Consider the following 15,543-nt stretch of genomic DNA (forward strand, 5'->3'; position numbering starts at 1 on the left):
ACCTCAAATATTAGCATTGAAAAATATGAGCAGTAAAAAAAAAAAAAAGAAAAGAAAAGAAAAATATGAGCAGTGATTTTGGCCAAGTGACTTCTGATTGCTTTAAGAAATTTTAAAAACTATATGACACAGAGTCCATGCCCCCAAGAAATTTGCACTTATATTTGCAGTGTGTTGGAGGGTGAGGCAGTTAAGGTAAGTAGAGTATGAGATTAAACGTTACAATAGTCATGTGGACAGTAAATGTTAGAAGAAACTGAAATGTGTAGAGAAAGACATGAGAAAGATAGGAAAGTCTTCCTGGAGGAGTTGAGAATCAGATTAGAACCCAAGGTTGTCTTACTTTGTAGCATGTATTTTTTTTCTGCCATGCCACAGCGCCACTTCCCAGTCAGACTTTTTTCTTTTGTTTGTTATGCTGTACTTAATAAAATCCTAGTTGGAAAAGGAGTATAGAACTAGTGTAAATAGTGAGTGTAATATATATATACATTAGTGGTATTGTTACTCTATTATCTGTTCTTCAATAGAAGTTACTAAAATATGTAAAAAAGCAAATAGTAATAATATTTTTATTTGTATACCATTAACTATATTTTATAAATGTAAAAGCTTTAGAGAAATGAAGTCAATCACTCAAGGTTACATAGCTATGCAAGTAAGTGGCAGAAGCAGGACCATAATTCCTGTCCTGATTTAATGGTTACTTATATGAATCAGCTCAGCAAATTAGAGTTTGGATATAACAATGATATTTTCTTCTGTTCCAAAATTTTTTTCCCCTAGCTTTAAAGCCCAAATTTGCAGAATCCGCAGAAATTTCAGAACTTTCTCATAATTTTGTTATGGTAAATCTTGAGGTAAGACTTCCAGAGTTTCCAGAGTTTCTCCTTTATCCTATAACCTTAAGTCTTAACTCTTTTAGAATTACTATTATTAATGGTATAACATTTTATTTAGTAGAGCTGGCTGCTTTTATGTATATGTTTTTCTCTTGACCTTTAAGTCTTGCATCAGATACGGTAGAAAGCCATCCAGCCTCCAGTTGTGGGAGGAAGTGGAATAGGTGAGATTGGATAAGATGACTGAAATCTAAGGTTCCTTCATTCTTAGTCTATGATTGTGACATGTTTTTACATCTTTGTCTAGCTTCTCTAAAGGTATAGTCAACGTGCAGACCACGAGTTCCTGCAAAATGTGATTCAATTGAAAACCTACTCTGTCCTGGGCTTGTATGTGCAGCCCTCTTGTTTCTTTATTAGATATGCTTTATGTACTGTACTTAGAATTCTTGGATTCCCAGATCAGAATATCAGATCTTAGAGTTAGAAGGGCTTTTTAGGCCATTTGTACTATCTTCATTTTACAGAAAGAGCATCTTAGACCTGAAAAAGTTAGTCAAGCTCATAAAGCCTAATAACTGATAAGAATAGATACTATGGCCTAGCTTGCTGCCTTTAGGCTATACTCTTCAAATGTGGGACACTTCAATGCTCTGTGGTAATATTTTTAGCTCTAAGTTTCTGTAAAATAATGTTGATTTTTTTGAACAAATTAACAGTTAATGTTGACGTAGCTAAGGGATTACTTTTATAGTTGGCATATAGCCTGAATGCTGATACACCTCACTCAAGGTAAAGTTATATTAACTGAAAAAATGATCCTGTGTCATTTTTGAAATGGAGACTACTGTCAATTCTTATACATATGAACTCTTCACCAGTCTCTATGCTAAGTTAGAATCACCTCTCAAAGGAAGAAATGTCTTCCTTTGGAGCATTCTCCAACTTTGGAGATTTTTTAAAAGAAAGCTAATTGTGTGGTTGTATCTTCGGGAGGACAGTAACTCCACAATTGTAGCTAAAACATTAGTCTCATTAAAATATATTCAAGAGGCCTGACCTGTGGTGGCACAGTGGATAAAGCATCGACCTGGAAATGCTGAGGTCGCCTGTTCGAAACCCTGGGCTTGCCTGGTCAAGGCACATATGGGAGTTGATGCTTCCTGCTCCTCCCCCTTGTCTCTCTCTCTCTCTCTTTCTCTCTCTCTCCCTCTATCTCCTCTCTAAAATGAATAAATAAAATAAAAATTAAAAAGAAAAAAATATATTCAAGAAATACTATATGCAAGTCAGTGATGTTTTGGGAATCAGTAAAGAACAAAACAAAATTTTCTGCCTTCATTGAAACTACCTATAGGGACTTGAATATGGAGACAGACGGATATCAATCAGATAGTGGGGATGGTATGACTAAAAACGAAGGATGGAGGGGATAGTTTGCAAAGATGGCTACTAAAGATACTTGAGCAAAGAGTTGAAGCAGAAAAGGGAGTGAGCCATAAGGTTAATGGGGGAACTATGTCCAGCCAGGGGGTAAAAACAAGTACAAAAGACTGAATGAGGAGCGTGCCTGGCTTGTGTAATGATGGTGACAGAAGGCAAGTTAGTGTGCTTGAAATAGACTGAACAAGGGGTAGGACATGAAATTAGAGAAGTGCCCAGGTGGCAGATAATGTAGGGCCTCTTAGGCCACACAGCAAGGACTTAGGGGTTTTACCGTGAGTGAAAGGAGAAGCCACTGGAAGGATTGAGGAGAGAGGAGACATTATCTGACTTACGGTTTATACTTAATAGGATGAAGAGGAGCCCAAGGATGAAGATTTCAGCCCTGATGGGGGTTATATTCCACGAATTCTTTTCCTGGGTAAGGCGAAAGATCTGAATCTGGTGGTCCCTGATGTAGGAGAGACATTAATCAAGGCCCCGACTCCTCCTAGTGAAACTAGACTGGATGGCTAAAAACAAAAACCAGTTTGAAGAGAGAGTGTGGGAGTTCTGAGTCTGAAGGAAAGCTTTTCTCATTAACTAACTGCTTTTATGAGCAAGGACAGAGTACTGATCATCTGTTTATTCTCTCAACAATCATTTGTATATCAGCTATAAATCAAGCACTATGCAAGGCACTACCGGACACAGATAAGCCACAGTTCCTACCATTGACACTATATTGCAGAAGCAATGCAGTACCATAACCAGACAAATGTCCCTACAAACAGCTTTATAAAAGATACTTAATGACTACCTAATCTTTATTCAGCATTCTGCTAGATTCTGTGGGGATTGCAAATACATGGGATCCTATCACCATCGAGTAGAAAAGGAACATGTTAGGAAGAGAGAAGAGCATATCAAGACACGGGGAGGGGCATGGTGGTAGGAAACTGCAAAGAGTACATGTGATTGCAACATAAAACACAGGGATTAGGGTGATGAGATAATGGGCTGCAAAGATGGGCAGGTCTCATTAGTAGGTCCATATAGTGTTTGAAGTACGTCTCTTGTAATTATTGCAACCCCTGTGCCATTATATCTACAATAGATCCCAGTGGCAAGGTGCGTCCTGAAATTATCAATGAAAATGGAAACCCCAGCTACAAATACTTCTACATCAATGCTGAGCAAGGTATGGTTATGTTGAAAGAGAGAAGGGAGGGTTGCTGTTAGATTTAACTAAGGATGAAACACATGCAAGGTCTATTATGGGAAACAATTGAACATGTTAGCTGAGCATCTCCTCCGTGACTAGCTTTTGGATAGATCCTGTATAGAATATAGGAGAAAGATAAGACTGAGCTTCTTCCTTAACTACTTTCAATGCAGTTGAGAGCTAACTGACCCACACAACACTGAAGAATGGCAGCTCACAGAGATAGTCACTTACCCCTGGTCTCATAGTTAATATGTCACAGAGCCAGGACCTCAGTCCAGAACACAGTTTTTCTCCCACTGCATTAATGCTACTCTTATAAGAATTCAAAGGAGGTGCATGCTAACTATTGGCTGATGGGGTTTAAAAGGTTTCATAGATAGTAGACTTTAACTGGACCTGGAAGGATAAGAATTTGTCTCTGGACAGATAGGAGAAGGACATTTCAAGCTATGGAAGCAAGGGGGTGGGTAGCCTAACATGGAGAGTCCTGAAGGTTTGCTGGAGGAGGTGATGACTGGATTGAGTCCTGAAGAATGAGACTAGCCAGCAGAAGAATGCAGAAAGTTATGTTCCAGGAAGAACAGAACCAGCACAGACAGGTAAAGGAAGGTTGAGAGCATAAGTGAGTCATGCTTTTTTGTTCTCTAATCCTTGAGCAGTAATTCTAGAGGCAGGGGTTGGAGCTCATGCCATGTGCTGTCATGTTTTCCTTCTGAAGTTCCCCCTGCCATATATAGAAGGGGGCTGTTTGTTAAGTTGCCATGTGTGCTCCATTGCCATGCTACCAAGTTGTTGATCACTTTGCATTTTGAGTCCTTGAAACTTATTTCTCAGACTTGCCAGAGGAAAGTGATCTGGAGAGGTTATCCTCTCCTTCCCATCTTGCTTATTCAGATGCAGCTTACTGGAGGTTGGTATTACAGGGAAATTTTCCACATAGAGAAGGACAGCTGGACTTGAGGTCCCCAACTCTTGACCCTTGAGATTTACCTTCCCTTTAGGATTTCATTTTTGTTAACCATTGCCATCTCCATCTTGACATTTTTTAACACATTAGTCCAAATGTGTACACAGACCTTTGCCTGAATCCCCCATGGCTCAGCTGACATGAAACGGGAACATACAAACCTGTTTCTCCTAAAGACTTAGGCAAAACAGAAAGGGCTCTAATGAGTTCATTGGCTTGCTTTCTGAGATTCACAGACCAGCTCAACCTAACTCCTGGTCTCCATTGTGTAGGGAGCCTGTACCAAAACAGCCACCCTCCTTGCAGTCTAAACCCACAAGAGGAATGCCCGGAGATAGATAAGAAGTTACATTTCCCGTCTGTCTAGGGTATTCCTTCTACGTCTCTTTTGCCTGAGAACTTGGCTTTTTCCATATACTGTATAGTTGATACTGGGAGTGACCACCTCCTTCAGTGAAGACCGTCTCCCCTTCCCCAGCACACTCACATATCAGTGTAACCTGTAACCTCGACAGGAAGTGGAGTAAATACAACATTCACCCAAAAGATACAATGGGGATGGAGCAAGGTGTTTTCTATTCTTGGTATCAAGTGATTGTATACAGCCTATGATAGGGCTCAACTCTAATCCTGGAGGGTAAGCCAAAGTAACTACTAACATTTTTCTAACACTTCATGCTTTATAAAGTACTTTTATTATTCATTCTCATTTAATTTTTACAATAATCCTGTGTGAATTAAGTAGCATTACCTCATTTTATAGGTAAGGAAACAAAACGTCTGCATTGGTTATCGATGTCAGACATTAAAGATCTGCTTCATACTCTTCCCCCAATCTTTATTTCAGTTGTCCAGGGGATGAAGGAAGCTCAAGAAAGGCTGACAGGTGATGCCTACAGAGAGAAACATCTTGAAGATGAGTTGTAACATGAATGTATTCCATAGCAAAACTAGTGTTCTGGAAAGGAAAGCAGCAGGGAGGGAATACTCAGAACAATTAAACCAACCAGGAAACCTTGCTCCTGCCTACGTGGGAAGGAGCTTGCTCACTGTGGAAGAGTTCTGCTAACAGAAGCTGGTCTCTATATTTGTGGATCCAGCAGCGTGTGGCTGACTTTCTTCTCCTGCCTCTCTGACCTAAATGTCTATTTGTCATTGAATGTAAAGAATGACACCTTTTGACAAAAAACTTGAGCCATTTGGAGGTTTACTTCTCATACTTAAGTATTTGAATCTTTTTCCACATCCTCTCCCTTTACTCACCTTGGTGGTGAGAGGAAACCAGGGGCATCTTTTCTACAGTGTTAAAATTGCAGAAATCGCTTATCATTTCAAACAACAAACCCTAAATGGGAATCAGTAATTCTGCCCCCACCAGGGAGACCAGCCTGATTCTTCCTTTTCTCCTGGGAACAATCTTGGCCTTCCTCCTGAGTCCCTGCACCTTCCTTCCTCTTCTCGTGCTTGGGCTTCCCTGTTTGCACGCATGTGTGTGCAGGAATGGCTGTGAGCTTGGACTCAGCCCCAGCTGGAAGCATGCTTTTCCTGTTACTGTTGGAGAAACTCAAACGTTTAAGCCCTAGGCAGAGCCATTTTTGTCAAGTTGTCAACTGTATTTTTGTACTGGGGTTAAAAAAATAATAAATATTGTACTATTAAACTTTAATAAAACTTTAAAAGGCTTGATATCCTTTTGTTTGATGTTTTGTTTTGTTTTGATTGACGTCATGATGGCCTTTTTGTTATTGTAGAATGGAGGGGGAGAGATGGAGATCAGAAGGACGATTTATCTTGAGGGCCTAATTGAGACTTCTGGCTCCTGCACCTTCCACATTCATATGGGCATCAGAGCTCATCGCTTAACACTTTTTAAATAGCTGAATTCCCTTCATCCTCACTATTGCTGTTTTACTGCAGGGCAGGCTATTTCAGTTTCCTAAGCTATTTTTTTATGACAGCCTCATAATTTGTCTACTGCCAATATTCTCTCCTACAAGCTATCCTCCCTGCTTTCCAAAATGCAAATGTGACAGTGTTGCTTCCCTACTTAAAGATTTTTCTGTCACCTTGAAGATTATAATACATATTAATACTGGGAAACATTTGGACCTCATTATGTGCAAGGTACTTTTCCAAGTGCTTTACCTGTGTTACCCATTTTGTTTGCCTTTTGTCCTAACAGCCCTGTGAGAAAGGTACATTATAATCTCCATTTTGCAGAAGAAACATTTGAAGTATGTGATGAAACCAAGGTACAGGATAAAGTCAAGATCTTGACCATGGCCTTTAAGAAGCTGCCTACATCTTCAACCTCATTTTTTCCCATTCACGTCTGTGTGTTTTGTTTTGTGGTACACCAGATTGTTTCAAGTACTGCTCACAACATGCTCTTTTTTATGCTTTTGTGCCTTTGCTTGGCTAGATTTCTTTGCCTAAAACATCTTTCCTTTTTACTCATCCTTCACATGTTGAGCCACCTCTTCCAGAGTCTCTCCTGACATTTCTCATGAGGATAAAATGTCTCTTCCCAAATACATCTCTCTTGGCTGTGCATCACATATTGTAGTTACCTATTTGGACATCTCTGGCAGTCACTGGGCAGCCACACCCCTCTAGAGTGGAGGCCATTCCTCTCTGTTCTGTGCACCAATATCTAAAACAATGTACTTTCAAGTGAATTATCCCACTCTGGTAGATTCTGTTCATCTATATTCCGTCAGTGGTCCTATGGGAGAGGTAGTATTAGCCTCATTTTACGGAAAAGGGAACATTAGAGATGGAAGTGGCTTGCCCTCAGTTTCTAGACTACTGGATTTTAACCACCTCTATCTTACTCCAGACTTGTGTTTTCCACCACGTGTTGTATTACCTTTTTGTGTTTCAGGGTGTAACTCAGGAGTTTTCCTTTAAAAAAAAAAATTTAGCCTGACCTGTGGTGGCGCAGTAGATAAAGCCTTGACCTGGAATGCTGAGGTTGCCGGTTCAAAACCCTGGGCTTGCCTGTTCAAGGCACATATGGGAGTTGATGCTTCCTGCTCCTCTCCCCTTTTCTCTCTCTTTTTCCCCTCTCTGTAAAATGAATAAATAAAATCTTTAAAAATATATATTTTATCTGGCCCTGGCCAGTTGGTTCAGTGGTAGAGCATTGGCCTGGCGTGCAGGAGTCCCAGGTTTGATTCCCAGCCAGGGCACACAGGAGAAGCGCCCATCTGCTTCTCCACCCCTCCCCCTCTCCTTCCTCTATATCTCTCTTCCCCTCCTGCTGCCAAGGCTCCATTGGGGCGGGGTTGGCCCAGGTGCTGAGGATGGCTCTATGGCCTCTGCCTCAGGCGCTAGAGTGGCTCTGGTGGCAGCAGAGCAACGCCCAGGATGGGCGGAGCACACCCCCTGGTGGGCGTGCTGGGTGGATCCCTGTCGGGCGCATGCGGGAGTCTGTCTGACTATCTCCCCGTTTCCAACTTCAGAAAAAAAAGAAAAAAAATATTTTTTATCTATTGATTTTAGAGAGAAGAGAGAGAGAAAGAGAGAGAGAGAGGAAAGGCAGGGGGAGAAGGACAGGAAGCATAGTTGCTTTTCATATGTGCCTTGACCGTGCAAGCCAGGGGTCTTTAACATGCTACCTCAGTGCTCCAGGTCAACACTTTATGTACTGTGGCACCACAGGTCAGGCTAGAACAAGAGTTTTCAGTCTGGTGAACAAAAAGTCTTTACAAGGGATATATGAGCACAGGAACTTAGTGAATTGATATCCAGATCTTCATTTTCTCAGGATTCCTCAAAAAATTAAATAATTACCATAGGCCCTGGCCAGTTGGCTCAGTGGACAAAGCATTGGCCCTGCATATGGACATCTGGGGTTCGATTCCTGGTCAAGGTACACAAGAGAAGTGACCATCTGTTTCTCTCCCCCTCCCCTCATCTCTCCCTCTTCCCTTCCTGCAGCCAGTGGCTCAATTAGTTCAGTTCAAGCATTGGCCTGGGGCACTGAAGGTAGCTCCTTGGAGAGTCAGCCTCAGGAGGTAAAAATGGCTGGGTTGATTAAAGCATCGGCCCCAGAAAGGGTTGTTGGGTGTATCCTGGGTTGGGGCACATGTGGGAGTTTGTCTCACTCTTTGCCTTCCTCTCACTTTAAACAAACAAACAAAAAACAAAACAAAAAAACAATTAGCCTGACCAGGTGGTAGCACAGTGGATGGAACGTCGGACTAGGATGCAGAGGACCCAGGTTTGAGACCCCAAGGTCACCAGCTTGAGCGTGGGCTCATCTGGTTTGAGCAAAGCTCACCAGCTTGGACCCAAGGTGGCTGGCTCGAGCAAGGGGTCACTCAGTCTGCTGTAGCCCCACGGTCAAGGCACATATGAGAAAGCAATCAATGAACAATAAAGCGCCACAATGAAAAACTGATGATTGATGCTTCTCATCTCTCTCCATTCCTGTCTGTCTGTCCCTATCTATCCTTCTCTCTGACTCTCTTAATGTCTCTATAAAAAATAAATAAATAAATAGCCTGACCAGGCGATGGCACAGTGGATAAAGTGTCAGACTGGGATGCAGAGGACCCAGGTTTGAGACCCCGAAGTCGCCAGCTTGAGCGCGGGCTCATCTGGTTTGAGCAAAAGCTCACCAGTTTGGACCCAAGGTCGCTGGCTTGAGCAAGGGGTTACTCAGTCTGCTGAAGGCCCGCAGTCAAGGCACATATGAGAAAGTAATCAATGAACAACTAAGGTGTTGCAATACGCCAACAAAAAACTAATGATTGATGCTTCTCATCTCTCCGTTCCTGTCTGTCCCTGTCTATTCCTCTCTCTGACTCTCTCTCTGTCTCTGAAAAAATAAATAAATAAACCACAAAAAACAATTAACCATATGCTCCACCAATTCCACTTCTGAATATATACCCCAAAGAACGGAATGCAGGGACTTAAAAAAAATATTTGCACACCTCTGTTTATAGTAGAATTCTTCACAATAATCATAAAGTGGAAGCAACTCAATTGCTTGTCAACGGATGGATGGATGAACAATGGAAAAAGAGTTCCAGTTCTCTCAGACCCTACACTCAGGCTGATTTCAGCACTGTGGCTACTGGTCAGTTCTGAGAGAATGCAGTTCCTATTTAGAGCACAAGGGGGAATATGAGACAACCTTTGCAAAGGGTTACTGGGCCAACTTACCAGCTTTCCTTAGCAAGCCCTATGAAAAAGGCAGAATAGAAGACAAATAGAGACATGTTCCAAAATTAGAAAGGCAACTTGACTTACAAATTCTAAGTGGTAACTGTTCTTCAGTTCCCTAGACATGAATTTGAAGGGGGGAATCACTGACAAGTATGATGAACTTAGTTATAAGTTCTATTATATCCCTTGAAGTAGCTGATGCTTTTGAATATCCTATTATGTACCCCATATTCTACATATGTTATTACTTTTTTTTTTACAGAGACAGTGAGAGGACAGACAGACAGAAATGAGATGAGAAGCATCAATCATCAGTTTTTCATTGCGACACCTTAGTTCATTGATTGCTTTCTCATATGTGCCTTGACCATGGGGCTACAGCAGACCAAATAACCCCTTGCTCAAGCCAGCGACCTTGGGTCCAAGCTGGTGAGCTTTGCTCAAACCAGATGAGCCCACACTCAAGCTAGCGAGCTCGGGGTCTTGAGCCTGGGTCCTCCGCATCCCAGTCCAATGTTCTATCCACTACACCACTGCCTGGTCAGGTGACATTTAATTTAACTCATAGAGCCAGTGAAATAATTCTCATCCCCATTTTACAGATGAGCAACCTGTGTCATTAAGAGGAATTCAATCATATAATTAGCAAATGGTGAATGCTGTATTTGAACCCAAACTTCTCTGATTCCAAATCTTATGTCCTTTGATACTTCCATCCTGGTTTATCTTAAAAGCCTTGAAGTTTATTTTCATTCAGTTCCCTTATTTAACAGAGATGGGCCAGAAAAGGGAATGGTTAGTGGTGAGTGATAACTGGTGAGACCAAGGGGTAATATTCCCAGGGTAAGCTCATGGATATGAGGCCCCCTGACCACAGACCATAGCTATGCCCATGCCACTGCTGTGTAAACATCCTGCCGGGGGGGGGGGGGACTTTAGAACTGGTCATTTAGCCATGTTCTCACCCTGGGAGAAGAAGCACCTGTCCTCTCTGTTCTTTATGTGCCTCATTTTTAAAATGGGCTGACTTCTTCTCCTCCATCAGTACTCAACTCAAATGTCACGTCCTTTGAAAAACTATCCCTATTTAATCATTCTAAAATAGCCCCTTCCCCTAGTCACTTTATATCCCATGATCTTAGAATATTTCCTTAAATGTGCTCATCACTAACTGAAATTATCTTGTATAGTTTGTTTACTTATTTGTCTCCATTCTTAGTATTCATAACCATGTGACCAGGGATTCTCTGTTTAGTTCATGTTTGTGTATATTTGTGCCTAGAACACTGCTAAGTGTTAGCACACTAAGTGATCAGCAAATCTTTGTGGAGTGAATGAATGAGTGATATAATGCTAAAGAATTAGGACCAGAGGGTGAAAGCTACAAGCAGGCTGTTTTAAGCAAAGGAAAGGACTTTCCTAAGAACTAAGAGTTGCCCAAAGACAAAGCAGTTTGCCCTGGGGGAGGCAGTCTCCTATCTATGACAGTGAGCATGTCAAGGCATGGGGGGCTCCTATGTTGGATTGGTCGGGAAGGGCTGATTTGAGGTACCATTGGCATCTCAAGGTTGAACTAAAAAGCACCTGGTAACAGGGTGCTGTCTAGTCATTGTCTGTGTTAATTAATGGATTGAGTATTTTCTCTAATAACTGGGGAAAAGAGAAGTCCAGAGGTTAAGAGAGGCAGAAACAAGGTTGTTGACAGTGCTAGATTCTGCTTCTGGGCCCTGTGGGAGCGTCCTAACATGCTAGTGGGCTTGTTTAAGTTCCAATAAAATAAGTGAAGGCAATATGACTACTCATTTCCAACTCAGATGCTGTTTTTACCACTGGGCTCTTGTTCTCACTTTCCCCATGGCTGTCTTCTGTTCCCTTTCTCAGAGGGAATGATACCACCAAAATCAGAAAGCTCTCCTAATTGCCTCAATTTCCTTTCTCCTCTTGTAAAGCCAACCGGTCACCAAATCCTGTCGTTTTCATCCCTTCAATGTTCTACTGCATCTCCCAGCTCAGGTCTCACAATCTCTCTCTCTCATTTTTTTTTTTTTTTTACAGAGATAGAGAGTCAGAGAGAGGGATAGACAGGGACTGACAGGAACGGAGAGATGAGAAGCATCAATCATTAGTTTCTCGTTGGGCATTGCGACCTTAGCTGTTCATTGATTGCTTTCTCATATGTGCCTTGACCGCAGGCCTCCAACAGACCAAGGAACCCCTTGCCCAAGCCAGCGACCTTTGGTCCAAGCTGGTGAGCTTTTGCTCAAACCAGTTGAGCTCGCACTCAAGCTGGCGACCTCGGGGTCTCGAACCTGGGTCCTTCCACATCCCAGTCTGACACTCTATCCACTGCGCCACTGCCTGGTCAAGCTCACAATCTATTTATTTATTTATTTATTTTTACAGTGACAGAGAGAGAGACAGATAGGGACAGACAGACAGGAACGGAGAGAGATGAGAAGCATCAATCATCAGTTTTTCATTGTGACACCTTAGTTGTTCATCGATTGCTCTCTCATATGTGCCTTGACCGTGGGCCCTCAGCAGTCCGAGTAACCCCTTGCTTGAGGTGAGCCTTGCTCAAACCAGATAAGCCTGTGCTCAAGCTGGTGACTTCGGGTCTCGAACCTGGGTCCGCCGCATCCCAGTCCGATGCTCTACCCACTGAGCCACCGCCTGGTCAGGCTCACAATCTCTTTTGAAGTCAGTGCACCAGCCTTCTTTCTGGTCTTCCTGTCCCCTGTATCTTGGAGCCCCCAATCTATCTCCCACTGTGCCGGCTGAGATCTTTTCTAAAGCATGAATGTAGCAAAGCCTTCCTGCTGGATAAAGCCCTGTAACAGCTCCTCAGTGTCTTAATCATCCTTAGTATGATCCCCAGGCTTGGCTGACCTGTGGCTTTGACTTACCTTCCCGCATCACTGATCACCTGTACTGTGCCCATCACATCTATTGTTCCCAGAGATTCATAACCCCTGAAGATCTCTAAAGATTTCACATTATTTCATATCTTTGGGCCTGGGTCCATATGCCTGGGTTTAACTCCTGCTCATCCTTGAAGTCTTAGCTTAAAGTATCTCTGCATCCCAGGACCTGCATCCCAGCATGGTGCCTAGCCAACTCTTAGCCTTCTCCTTGCTGGTATGTCCTACAGTGAGAAAAACAGTCATGTCTTGCCAAATTCATTAATGTCACTGATTTTAGTCCTGGCTTTTCCTACTTTCAACAGCTAAGAAACAATGGGATAGTTATTTCTTCCTCACATCTAAGATGGTATGAATCAGTCACACTTCATAGGTTTATGCAGTAAAAGTTAAAGATGTGGTAAATGTGTAAATATTTAGTGCCTAATTATTCAGCAAATATCCTGTCTCCTTCTAAGAATGATACAGGAGGCACTGCATTGGATAGTAGTGTGACCTTTGCCCTTGTAGAGCTCAGACTAGTGGATCTTACAGCCTGCTATCCTGCACCAGACAATGAGTAACTTTGGATCAGGGACCATTTGTTATTCATCCTCATGTATAGTAGGTTCTCAGAAAATACGTGCTGGGTGCATGAATGAATGAATGAGCTAATGGCATTCCAAGAAGAGAAAGAAACAGGCAAATTCATGGAGATGTTGTGGAGCAGGTCACATTCAGGGAACTGCGAGTAGTTTACTATTGGAGCTCAGGGCATGATGGGGGATCATCCAGTAATGAGGCTAGTGGGTGGGTGGAGCCAGGCCACAAAAGGCCATGTGTGCATATTAAACAAGTAGACTTTGGAGTAGAGCAAAGGGAGAGATTTTAAACTGGGTTTAGGAAGAGTCCTCCGCTGCAGTGTAGAGTGTGGATTACAGGGGAAGATTGGAGGCTATCATGAGGATAGGACAGTAAGAAGGCTGTGGCCATGAATGGAGGGGAAGGGATGGAATGGAGAGCTCTCGGAGGGTAGAATGGATTCACTTCAGTGAAGTATTGGCAGGGAGAGGGAAGCGTAATGGGTGGTACCTGCATTCCAACTATTCACATGTGGCATGTTTCCCTGTGTGTCTCAAATTCCACTGCTGCTGATAGCAAGTGTCCTCAGTGTGCATTTTAACCAGTTTTACCTCTTAAACTGATGCAGGTGGGGAGAGAGTGGATCTGCACATTCATTTATTTTACAAATGAAGAAACTGAAGCACAGAGAAGGAAGAAATGATTTGTACATGAATTGGCATTTGAGATACTCATTGTTTCTTCTTACTCTCCAAATCTATTTTCACTCCTGTGGGAGATTGGTTAATGTCCATAGATTCCTTCCTTCCCTGTATCCATGCCCCTTTGTGATGTGACTTTTCTCTTCTTCCTAGAGGTGGAGTTTATTTCTCTACCCTGAGGTTAGTTTAAAGAGATCGTATCTTCTACATTTACCCTCTTGGAGCACTGCCCCAAGACCACCATGTAAGCTGGTCTAGCCTATTGGTAGATTAGAATATGGTGAAGAACTGTGGCATCCAGCCCTCAGCCAGCACCAGCTGCCAAAGCTATGAGTGAGATGATCGTAGACCTTTCGGTTCAGCTGACCTTCCAGCTGAAAGCTGCTTCTGAGTGATCCAAGGTAAAATCTGATGAACCTATTCAGCCACCTCCAGAACTGTAAGAAGTAATACCTTATTGCTATTTTTAAGCTACTGATTTTGGGAGGTGGTTTGTTAGGCAGCAATTGCTTTCAGTAAGTGGCTTCACTGTCTACCTAGTCACCTATGGTAATTCCCTTTCCCTCATATCCCACATTTAATCTGTCACCAAGTCTAGGGAATTTTTACCTCCTAAATACATATCAAATCACTCTACTTTCCACTTTCCCCACTGCTGTGGCATGAGTTCTGATTCTCTTCATCTCTCACCTAGATTATTACAGCACCCTGTGTTCCCTCTATCCTGTCTCTCTGCTCCCTACCCCTCCCAGCTAATCTGTCATACCACAGTCAGAGTTATTTTACTTACATGCATATGTAAACATGCTACTTCATTGCTTAAAACTTTTTTGCTTGCAAGATAAATTCCCAAATCTCTAATATGATTTATGAGATCATAGACCATCTGGTCCTGACTCTGTTTCCATTCCTGTCTTCCACCACTCCTCTCACTGAACTCTATATTTCTAGAGCTGCTTCATGGGTTCTGGTGACCCTGCATCTTCTCCAGCTACCCATTGCATGAGGCAACCCACTGATGGGGTCAGATGAAAATATTTGACCTGTCAACACTTCTGAGTGACATCCACACTTATGCTATTACCTTTTCTGAGTGGCTGATTCTTATTCAATAAAAAGTATCAATTTTTTTATTTCATGTAAAAATTAGGAGCTAGAGAAGTCTGATTACTCTCCCAACTAAGAAAGATTTAAGGAAATTGTGTCCATCGGAATCTTAATTACAATGGTGTTCACTGAAGAACCACAAGTCTGAGGTCCAATAGAAAGAGCCCTGGAGTTGGAGTCAGACAGATGTGGTATCTGGTTCTGGTATTATTTACCAGATGTGTGGCCTTGGCAAGTCACTTAAACTTTCTGACTTCTGTTTCCTCATTTATAAAAAAAGGGATGACAACAAATAGCATGATTGTATTGAGGACTAAATGAGATAAAAGATGTAAATGAGCCCAGTGTATTTTAAGGTCTTAATGATTATCATTGTTAAACAACATGGTCCAAAGGAAAAAGTAGAATTTTATCTTTCTTTCTATTCTTGGGCCTTTGGGTCTGGAAGTGAAGAAAGTCTAATATAATTTGATTTGTTTTATTCTTCTCTCTTCTGGTCACCTTCAAGTCAATAGGGACATAGCTATTCAGAGCATAAATAATACAGTCTAAATGTGGCCTCTCTGCCACTTTAAGATCTAAATGCAATGGGATTAACGCTCAGTTTTCACATTTT

General features: G+C 42.2%; 1 protein-coding gene across 2 annotated transcripts in view; it reads left to right on the forward strand.

Moving 5' to 3' along the window:
* TXNDC12 (thioredoxin domain containing 12) overlaps positions 1–6,145 on the forward strand; it is a 28,420-nt gene extending 22,275 nt beyond the window's left edge. For both annotated transcript variants that reach the window (XM_066269203.1, XM_066269204.1), the window contains exons 4-7: positions 787–860; positions 2,637–2,706; positions 3,382–3,465; positions 5,307–6,145. In XM_066269203.1, the coding sequence (XP_066125300.1) occupies positions 787–860; positions 2,637–2,706; positions 3,382–3,465; positions 5,307–5,386 (308 nt within the window). In that variant the 3' untranslated portion in view covers positions 5,387–6,145. The remainder of the gene's footprint in view (positions 1–786; positions 861–2,636; positions 2,707–3,381; positions 3,466–5,306) is intronic.
* Positions 6,146–15,543: the final 9,398 nt, after the last annotated feature.

This window comes from Saccopteryx bilineata, chromosome 3, assembly GCF_036850765.1.
Source record: "Saccopteryx bilineata isolate mSacBil1 chromosome 3, mSacBil1_pri_phased_curated, whole genome shotgun sequence".
Classification (NCBI taxonomy): Eukaryota; Metazoa; Chordata; class Mammalia; order Chiroptera; family Emballonuridae; genus Saccopteryx; species Saccopteryx bilineata.